Source organism: Somniosus microcephalus, chromosome 7, assembly GCF_052327205.1.
Source record: "Somniosus microcephalus isolate GS21.2 chromosome 7, FLI_Smic_1.0, whole genome shotgun sequence".
Classification (NCBI taxonomy): Eukaryota; Metazoa; Chordata; class Chondrichthyes; order Squaliformes; family Somniosidae; genus Somniosus; species Somniosus microcephalus.
This window is the reverse complement of record NC_140993.1, coordinates 264,968,739-264,978,952: the sequence shown is the minus strand read 5'-3', so window position 1 is coordinate 264,978,952 and position 10,214 is coordinate 264,968,739. Positions and strand designations below refer to the sequence as shown.

Sequence of the window (10,214 nt, the reverse complement as noted above, 5' to 3'; positions counted from 1 at the left end):
CACCATTCAATGAGATCATGGCTGATCTGTGACCTAACTCCACATACCCGCCTTTGGCCCACATCTCTTAATACCTTCAGTTAACAAAAATCTATCAATCTCAGAAGTGTTTCCTAACTTCACTCCTGAAAGGCCTGGCTCTAATTTTTAGGCTGTGTCCCCTAGTCGGAGACTCCCCAATCACCAGATCGATTGCTCAATAAATCCAAAATGTGGTACCTAGCAGCTTGGTAACTCACCTGGCGGAGAGAGAGAGAGAGAAAGATGAATATTTCAGGTGTAGTCATCCAATAACAGGCAGGGGAAGACCCTTCCTAAAATAAATAGGAGAGGGGTGAAAAGCACAGGTCGGCGGGGGGTTTGTCAATGAAATAGAAAATTGGTGGGGTGGGGGAGCGGTGTAATTGGCTACAGGCCTGTTTCACGCTACTGGGGTCGACCAGTTTCACCCCAGAAAAGTTTAAATAGGTGCAAAAGGCTCTTAACAGATTTTAAAAGGCTGGAGATAAAGCAGGCTATACACTGGGCACCTCAGATAGGGACATGAAATATATAAATATACCGCTATCTGATACATATATACACACACACACACACAGACACATATTATATATTCATATAAGAAAAGAACAATTTGCATTTTTATAGCGCCTGTTCTGACCTCAGGATGTCCCAACGGGCTTCACAGCCAATGAAGTACATTTTTGAAGTGTAGTCACTGTTGTAATGTTGGAAACGTGGCAGCCAATTTGCGCAGATAACGCGCAATTAGGGCTGGAGGAGGTTACATAGATAGGGAGAGGCCATGGAGGGATTTTGACACAAGGGTGAGAATTTTAAATTTGAGGCGTTGCCGGACTGGGAACCAGTGTAGGTCAGCGAGCTCAGCAGCGATGAGCGAACGGGATTTCGGCATAGACCCGCCAATCGAGCCCAGGACCTTGCCAATTGATACGGGTCAGCCGCACACAAGACAGAGCATTAACCAACCTCGTCACATAGAAATATAGAAAACATAGGAGCAGGAGTCGGCCATTCGGCCCTTCGAGCCTGCTCCGCCATTCAATATGATCATGGCTGATCCTCTATCTCAATACAGGAATCCCTCCCCAACCGCGGGGGATACGTCCCTGAAAACCCCTGTGGTTAGTAAAACCGCAGTTGGCAAATTCAGTATAAATGTGTATAAACACAATAAAAAAGAATATAAAAAGCATAAAAATCATGTTATTTACCTTTTCCCTAAATTAAAAACCGCGGATACGCGAATTTCACTGCCGCGGTTGGCAAAAATTGTGGAAACCGTATATACGTGAAATCCGCGTATGGCAAAACCACGGTTGGGGCGGGATTTCTGTACCAAATTCCCGTTCTCTCCCCATACCCCCTGATGCCTTTTGTGTCTAGAAATCTATCTATCTCCTTCTTAAATATATTCAGTGACTTGGCCTCCACAGCCTTCTGTAGTAGAGAATTCCACAGGTTCACCACCCTCTGAGTGAAGAAATTTCTCCTCATCTCAGTCGTAAATGTCCTACCCCTTATCCTGAGACTGTGACCCCTCATTCTAGTGCCCCCAGCCAGGGGAAACATCCTCCCTGCATCCAGTCTGTCTAGCCCCGTCAGAATTTTATACGTTTCAATGAGATCCCCTCTCATTCTTCTAAACTCTAGTGAATACAGGCCTAGTCGACCCAATCTCTTTTTATACGACAGTCCTGCCATCCCAGGAATCAGTCAGGTGAACCTTCGCTGCACTCCCTCTATGGCAAGGGGAGTCTTACCACATTTACACCGGTACTCTGGGATTTCCGATATTCCTCCGCTGAAGTTACGTCAGACAAACAAAGTAACCCCGTATGATTTTTATTTCAATCTGTCGACAATATTTTGTGAATGAATGGCTTCCAATCAAGCACAGCAACGCTTGCAATGGGCTGGATGACAATCCCACTTTGGTTTCATTCACCCGCTGCTCCTGGGGGACAAGAATTGTGTGTTTGTAAACACGGTGGGGGTTGGGGGCAAGTCCCGGTAACTGGACAATCTGGTCAGGACTCAGCTTCTAGATCTTTCTTTTGGGCAACAGATAACAGAATGCCGAAAACTTGCCAGCGGTTGATTCATCTTAAGTTTTAAAAAAAAAAACAGATTGTCAAGAATTACTGACTAAAGCTTGTTCAAAGGCTGGCTACACCATGAGACAGTAGATGAGGGAAAGCTCGTGGCACATTGCCCTGGCCCAAAACCTAACCATAACCTCAGAGAAGCATGCCCTGTACCACTGCTTCAACATTTCCATCACTCCATCTTTATGCCATTCTCAAAGGGCTTTGATGACCTACAAAGTGTTTGTTGGTGGGAGGCACAATTTTTGCAGCCGGGAACAGACATCGCCGAAAGCTCAGCCTTGCAGGCAATGTGGGACAACTTTGTGGCTCAAACCCACCTATAAAGAAAAGAAAGAACTTGCATTTCTGTAGCGCCTTTCACCACCTCAGGGCGTCCCAAAGCGCTTCACAGCCAATGAAGTATTTTTGAAGTGTAGTCACTGTTGTAATGTAAGAAACATGGCAGCCAATTTGCACACAGCAAGGTCCCACAAATAGCAATGAGATAAATGACCAGATAATCAGTTTTAGTGATGTTGGTTCAGGGATAAATATTGGCCCAGGACACCGGGGAGAACTCCCCTGTTCTTCTTCAAAATAGTGCCATGGGATCTTTTACATCCACCTGAGGGAGCAGATGGAGCCTCGGTTTAACGTCTCATCCAAAAGATGGCACCTCCGACAGTGCAGCACTCCCTCAGCACTGCACTGGAGTGTCAGCCTGGATTATGTGCTCAAGTCTCGTGGAGTGGGGCTTGAACCCACAACCTTTGAACTCAGAGGTGAGAGTGCTACCCACTGAGCCACGGTAGAGGGAGTGGAGAGACTGAAAAGATCTAGTAAATCTTGGTTCTTGTTCTAGTATTAATTCCCAGTTAGTGAAGGGGACTGACTGGAGCGAGAGGGGCCAAAGCAGAGACGGGAATTAGTCCACTAGCTAGTCTGCAGGAAGGAAGTCCAGATAAGGAGGCCAATTTTTATGAGTCTTTTAATTAAGGTGTAATTTAAGCACCAAAAATGTGGGCAAATAAAGTGGGTGTTACAGTGGGTCAGTATCTCTTGCCCCCTGAAGAATTCAACATAATCTAGGTCAATGGAAAGTAAGATAAATCTTGCATTTCTACAGCACCTTTCACGACCTCAGGACGTCCCAAAGCGCTTTACAGCCAATGAAGTAGTTTTGAAGCATAGTCACTGTTGTAATGTAGGAAGTTCTCTCTCTCCTGCTGGCTGAGACTGAGGCACCTCAGTGAAAGGGGTTTGTGAAGTATTGGCCCGTTTACCGGTGGGAACTATTCTGCCTCATGAACTGCTAATAGGTTGGCACAGCTTGGCACTGAATTGGCAGTTTGTCTCTGAGAACCCGTAAGGGTGATTGATGTGGGAAACCTAACGCCAGACACTCATGCAGGTTTCAGGAGAATTTGACACCAGCTGTCCCATTTGTTAATAAATGACCCCGGAGTGTTTGACACTGTGTAAGCCCAAAATAGAAACATGTTCCATTCCCCAGCTCCCAGCTCCCAAATGGACAATAGGTTCTCGTCTTTTTTTAAATTTGTTTTTATGGGATGTGAGCGTCGCTGGCAAGGCCAGCATTTATTGCCCATCCCTAATTGCCCTCGAGAAGGTGGTGGTGAGCCGCCTTCTTGAACCGCTGCAGTCCGTGTGGTGAAGGTACTCCCACAGCGCTGTTAGGGAGAGAGTTCCAGGATTTTGACCCAGCGACGATGAAGGATCGGCCGATATATTTCCACGTCAGGATGATGTGTGACTCGGAGGGGAACTTGGAGGAGGTGGTGTTCTGATGCGCTTGCTGCCCTTGTCCTTCTAGCTGGTAGAGGTCACGGGTTTGGAAAGTGCTGCCGAAGAAGCCTTGGCGAGTTGCTGCAGTGCATCTTGTAGATGGTACACACTGCAACCACGGTGCATCGGTGGTGGAGGGAGTGAATGTTTAAGGTGGTGGATGGGGTGCCGATCAAGCGGGCTGCTTTGTCCTGGATGGTGTCGAGCTTCTTGAGTGTTGTTGGAGCTGCACTCATCCAGGCAAGTGGAGAGTATTCCATCACACTCCTGACTTGTGCCTTGTAGATGGTGGAAAGGCTTTGGGGAGTCAGAAGGTGAGACACTCGCCGCAGAATACCTAGCCTCTGACCTGCTCTTGTTGCCACAGTATTTATGTGGCTGGTCCAGTTACATTTCTGGTCAATGATGACCCCCAGGATGTTGATGGTGGGGGATTCGGCGATGGTAATGCTGTTGAATGTCAAGGGGCGGTGGTTAGACTCTCACATGTTGGAGATGGTCATTGCCTGGCATTTGTGTGGCGCGAATGTTACCTGCCACTTATCAGCCCAAGCCTGAACGTTGTCCAGGTCTGATAGTAAGTAAAGTACAAAATTCCATATGGGATTTTTGCTCTCACTGGTTAGTAATATCTAAGCAAGCAAAAGCAATCTTAACAGAAAAGTGTTCCGATCACAATATTTGAAAATGGAAGAACAAAGTCACAGTCAAATATTTTGCCTAATTTTATGTAGCTTGTGTTCCCTTAAGCAAACGTGGCAGAAATGACAAAAATGACACAACACTGTTTTTAATTTTTATCAGAAAATCTCTTTATAATATGCATGTGCAGAGAATATTCTTACTTTTAAAAAGCTGTCCGCAACAACAAAACAAGTACAGATCTCCCTCAACATCCTTCATTCCTAAAAGATAGGAACATAGAAATTGCTTGTCCGGAAAAGTCCAAGGTCCTTCCAGTTCGCCTTCTACCATCCTGGTCGTCGCAACGATAATGGAGTTGTTGACTAATCGCGACAACCAATCTCTATCGATTAGTCTACAACAGGCCCAGACATGAGGTGAGGAAAACCCCCAGTGGTGGAGAGCTTTGGGAACCATCGGTCCAGAGTCACCTGTTCCTCACGCTGCACTCCCCACACCTCATGTCTCGCGTTACTCATATACTGGATCCCAAAATATGCACATTCTAACATTCTGCTTGCAGAGCAATGTCATTTAACATTTCTCAAAACTGAAGGTAACAAGTAAATGCTTGTAGTATAACTTTCATTCTACATTAATAGTCTGAAAGACGAGGCCTTGATGAAATAAGAGTTATTTACATTGGTGTTTAGTTTACAGTGGGGTGGGTGGTGGGACAGAGAGGCAGAGAAGCAAGGAAGCTATAAACATATCATGTGTTTTGGAAAAAACCCTTCATAGTTTCAGCCTTTAAGAACCAATTGATGCAGTGCTGTTCAAAAGGTGCTTCTTAACGCACCGTAATAACTGCAAGAAACTCAACACCATCCAGGACAAAGCAGCCCGCTTGATCCGCACCTCATCTACTGCCTTAAACATTCACTCCCTCCACCACCGGCGCACCGTGACTGCAGTGTGTACCATCTACAAGGATGTCCCAGGATCATCCTTTGTTCTCTTTAAATAAGAATCATTTCCACTGTCTGACACAGTGACTAGTTTCTGTTGAGTGAGGAGGCTCACTGATTTCCTCTCTTGGTTATCTCTGTGCAATTTTTGTTCAAATAACCTACAACCATAGTTGAACTTCGCAGTACGCCGTTACCAGCTTCTATGTTGCATTACTTCACTTATACTTAGAATCTAACAAACCGTACCACGCTACAATTAATAATAGTGTCAAACAGTTTACATTGAAGGATGAAACAAATTAGCCTTTCATTAAAAAGTAAACAAGGAATTGTGCATCAGAACATTAGTAATATATCACTGCGAATTCCTTATTCGTCATTTTCAATATACTGAAAAGTGAATATAGTTTTGTGCCAAACTAGTAATTTACTAAAGAGAAATTGACTAGAATTTGCCCAATTGCTTTGTGGCAATGTGACGGGGCCGACCCTTGACCTGTGCTACGTTGTTGATCTCAGTCAGGCACAGAACCCGATCTCTGTCTCAAAATCAACCAGGGTTCCAGCTCCGAATTACTGCCCAGCTCACCTCCTGGAAAATGTGTGTGGGTCTGTGTGTGCAGGGTGTGTGTGTGGGTTTGTGTGTGGGTCTGTGTGTGGGTCTGTGTATGCGGGGTGTGTGTGTGGGTTTGTGTGTGGGTCTGTGTGGGTCTGTGTGTGGGTCTGTGTGTGCGGGGTGTGTGAGTGGGTCTGTGTGTGGGTCTGTGTGTGCGGGGTGTGTGAGTGGGTCTGTGTGTGGGTCTGTGTGTGCGGGGTGTGTGAGTGGGTCTGTGTGTGGATCTGTGTGTGCGGGGTGTGTGAGTGGGTCTGTGTGTGTGTCTCTGTGTGTGGGTCTGTGTGTGGGTTTGTATGTGGGTCTGTGTGTGTGTCTGAGGTGTGTGTCAAGTGTGTGTCAGGTGTGCGGGTGTGTGTGTGTGTGTGTGTGTGAGGTATGTGTGGGTGTGTGTGTGAGGTGTGTGTGAGGTGTGTGTGTCTGTGTGCGGGTGTGTGTGTGAGGTATGTGCGGGTGGTGTGTGTGAGGTGTGTGTGAGGTGTGTGCGGGTGGTGTGTGTGAGGTGTGTGTGAGGTGTGTGTGTCTGGTGCGGGTGTGTGCGTGTGTGTTGATATTGCTTGAGTTGGGCCTAGCCAAGAATTCTTTCATTATTTTAGATTATTTGCAACAGAATGAAAGAAAAAGAAAATTGCTCCAAAATTGCTGGAATGGGTTCTGTGTTCAGTTCTGGGCACCACACCTTCAGAAGCATATGCTGGCCTTGGAGGGAGTGTAGCAAGATTTACTAGAATGATACCTGGAATCCAAGGGTTAAATTACGAGGCGGGATTACACAAACTAGGGTTGTATTCCCTGGAATTTAGAAAATTAACGGGTGACTTGATCGAAGTTTTCAAGATATTAAGAGGAACAGATAGGGTAGAGAGAGAGAAACTATTTCCGCTGGTTGGGGAGTCGAGGACTAGGGGGCATAATCTAAAAATTAGAGCCAGACCTGTCAGGAGTGAAGTTAGGAAACACTTCTACACACAAAGGGTGGTAGAAGTTTGGAACTCTCTTCCGCAAACGGCAATTGATTCGAGATCAATTGTTAATTTTAAATCTGAGATTAATAGCTTTCTGTTAAGGGCTATGCGGCAAAGGCGGGTATATGGAGTTAGGTCACAGGTCAACCATGATCTCATTGAATGGTGGAACAGGCTCGAGGGGCTCAATGACCTCCTCCTGTTCCTATCTTCCTAAAAGGGAAGGTCTGTGATCGGGTGGAGGGCAGGAGCGATTAAATGACAAAAGGGATGATGGTGCAAGGCTAAAGGGGGTGGTAATGGGACAAGTAAAGAAACAAAAGATGGGTCGAGAGGAGCTGTAAACTAAATTGGATTGAATTCCCCTGCTTCATCCATATTTATCTCGTCAAACACATCGAAAAAATAAAAGCCCTGGGATTCCTGGTCACCCGCTGTAAGGCTGGTGGGGGATGGGCAGAACTCCCAAGGATACTGCACCAACGGACATTTACACCATTTCTCTGGGGGCTCTCCCAGGGGACCCCCTCCCCTCCGCTCCCCTTCCCCCCCCCCCCCCACGCCTGGAGTTATGGCGGGAGACCAGATGAACCCGGGTGCAAACCCAGGTCTGATGTGTTTCTGACTTTGCTCGATACAATGCTTCCTCCATTCCGAGCGGGTTTGGGCTCTAGGTGAACTCTTTTGTGTAAGGAGGGGTGGCGCTGGGGAGGGGAAACTGGTGTCCTGCTCATAGTTAAATCTCAGTGTGTTGGTCATTCAGCTAATGAGTCTTTTGGTTTCAGAATCAAACCAGGAAGAGGGGCTATTGTTGCTTTTGAAAATCTCTGGAGGAGAGAGCAAAAAAAAACCCCCAAACATTGTCATGGTCACGTTATACATGGCAGAAAACCAATGGATCACATTACACGTACTGTCCTGAGAATCACTTGTTAGGATGTGTTAATGAGATGCTTGGGATTCTCAGGCGCTAGTTTATAGAGCCGTGGCTTTCTCCTGTTACGATAAACCAAGTTCAACTCTGTCCTTTAGCACATTTGCCCCATTTAGAACCACGAAGGTGTACCGTAGCCTGATCTTTATCACAAACAAGTCGTGCGCAGAACAAACGGCCGCCATGACTGGATGCGAGAGGTCCTATGTTCTGGCTGTGTGTTCACCTTTTGGTTGTTGTAGCGATAAGCCATTTCTTGAAGGTGCTGGTGGATCCATCTTTGCTCCTTTCCGCACTGCGCCCCACAAACCCCCAGCCCACACACTTCTCCTGGCTGTCAAATGGAACTTGTGAAAATAGATAAGAAGGATCCTGCTTCTGTCCCCAAGCCAGAGGGGCCCGTCCATCAGCAGGTCTGTCAACGAGGCTTTGCGGGAGATGGCGGGAGTCCCAAGGTCAAGTACGAACGGCGCTATTATTCAGCGGTCGCGCATAATTTCAAATATGAAAAGATTCGTTCTCTCTTTCTCCCCTCACTAGCTCATGCCAAACCGCAGAAGGTTGAGTCCACAAGTGTATAAAAGTCATGAAGGGTTGATGTCGGAGTGGCCAAGCTTGGAAGAGAAGGAGTGCAGTGAGTCTTAATTCTTTCACTATTTCAAATCCTTAGTAACAGAGAGAGAGGAAAGTTCTGGCGGAAGGTGGCTCCAGAGAATTGCCCCGATCCATTTTCAGGTCAGTAATGGGGTTGGGCTTGGGGCGGTTTGGTTCAGAAGCCCGACGGCCGTATCATCATGGTGACGGTGTGCAAAGAGTAGCTCGGGCCTTTGAAGTAATGCCACTTTATGCCATTCAGCTTTCCCAGCTTCTGTCCCGCGGAGTAATATATCCCGTTCAGATTGGAAGGGCCGCAGGCGTCAAACCACCAGCCTGCAGGAGCATAGATCAGAAAGGTGACGGTCCAGCCGCATGGATTAGCTGCCCACAACAGTCATAGCATCACACAGCACAGAAGGAGGCCATTCGGCCCAGCGTGCCTGTGCCGGCTCTTTGAAAGAGCAATCCAATTAATCCCACTCCTCTGCTCTTCCCCATAACGCTGCAAATTTTTCCCCTTCAAGTATTTATCCAATTCCCTTTTGAAAGTTACTATTGAATCTGCTTCCTCCGCCCTCTCAGGCAGTGCATTCCAGATCACCACAACTCGCTGCGTAAAATAATTTCTCCTCATCTCCTCTCTGGTTTCTATGCCAATTATTTGAAATCTGTGTCCTCTGGTTACCGACCCTTCCGCCAATGGAAACAGTTTCTCCTTATTTACTCGATCAAAACCTTTCATGATTTTGAACACCTCTATTAAATCTCCCCTTAACCATCTCTGCTCTCAAGGAGAACAACCCCAGCTTCTCCAGTCTCCCCACATACTGAAGTCCCTCATCCCTGGCATCGTTCTAGTAAATGTCTCCTGCACCCTCTCCAAGTGTCCAGAATTGGACACAATATACCAGCTGAGGCCTAACTGGTGATTTATAAAAAGTTTAGTATAACTTCCTTGATTTTGTACTGTATGCTTTATAAAGCTATGGATCCCGTGTGCTTTTTGAACAGCTTTATCAACTTGTCCTGCCACAGTCAAGGATTTGTGTATGCAAATCTTATTTGTCACGCTCCGTGTATTTCTGCACATGCACTCCAAACCTGCCTTAGTCTGGAACACCACCACCTCCGAGTTCCCCTCCAAGTCACACACTATCCTGATTTGGAAATATATCGGCCGTTCCTTCATCGTCGCTGGGTCAAAACCCTGGAACTCCCTCCCTAACAGCACTATGGGAGCACCTTCACCACACGGACTGCAGCGGTTCAAGAAGGCGGCTCACCACCACCTTCTCGAGGGCAATTAGGGATGGGCAATAAATGCTGGCCTTGCTAGTGATGACTACAACCTGTGAATGATTGAAAAAAAAAATTCTCCGCTGTTTGATGTCTCTTTCTGGATTATTCTTTATCCTAACGCTGTTTGTCTCTCCCAGGCTTCTATGCACCTCTCTGATGCTTCATCCTGGTTCCGCTCCCCCGGCCAAATTAGTTTGAAACAATCTCCCTTTTGGCTTACCATTGGCTTTAATTCTTGGTGAGGCAAAGATCTGCCCAGACTGCGTGACAAGCTGAAGTGTTTACGTGAAGTTC

The 10,214-nt window shown here is 46.7% G+C and overlaps 1 protein-coding gene across 1 annotated transcript in view; it reads right to left on the bottom strand.

Moving 5' to 3' along the window:
• Positions 1 to 4,713: 4,713 nt before the first annotated feature.
• LOC147115295 (angiopoietin-1-like) overlaps positions 4,714 to 10,214 on the bottom strand; it is a 327,338-nt gene continuing 321,837 nt past the window's right edge. The window contains exon 8 of the mRNA XM_085993994.1: positions 4,714 to 8,954. Coding sequence (XP_085850120.1) covers positions 8,794 to 8,954 — 161 coding nt within the window. The 3' untranslated portion in view covers positions 4,714 to 8,793. The remainder of the gene's footprint in view (positions 8,955 to 10,214) is intronic.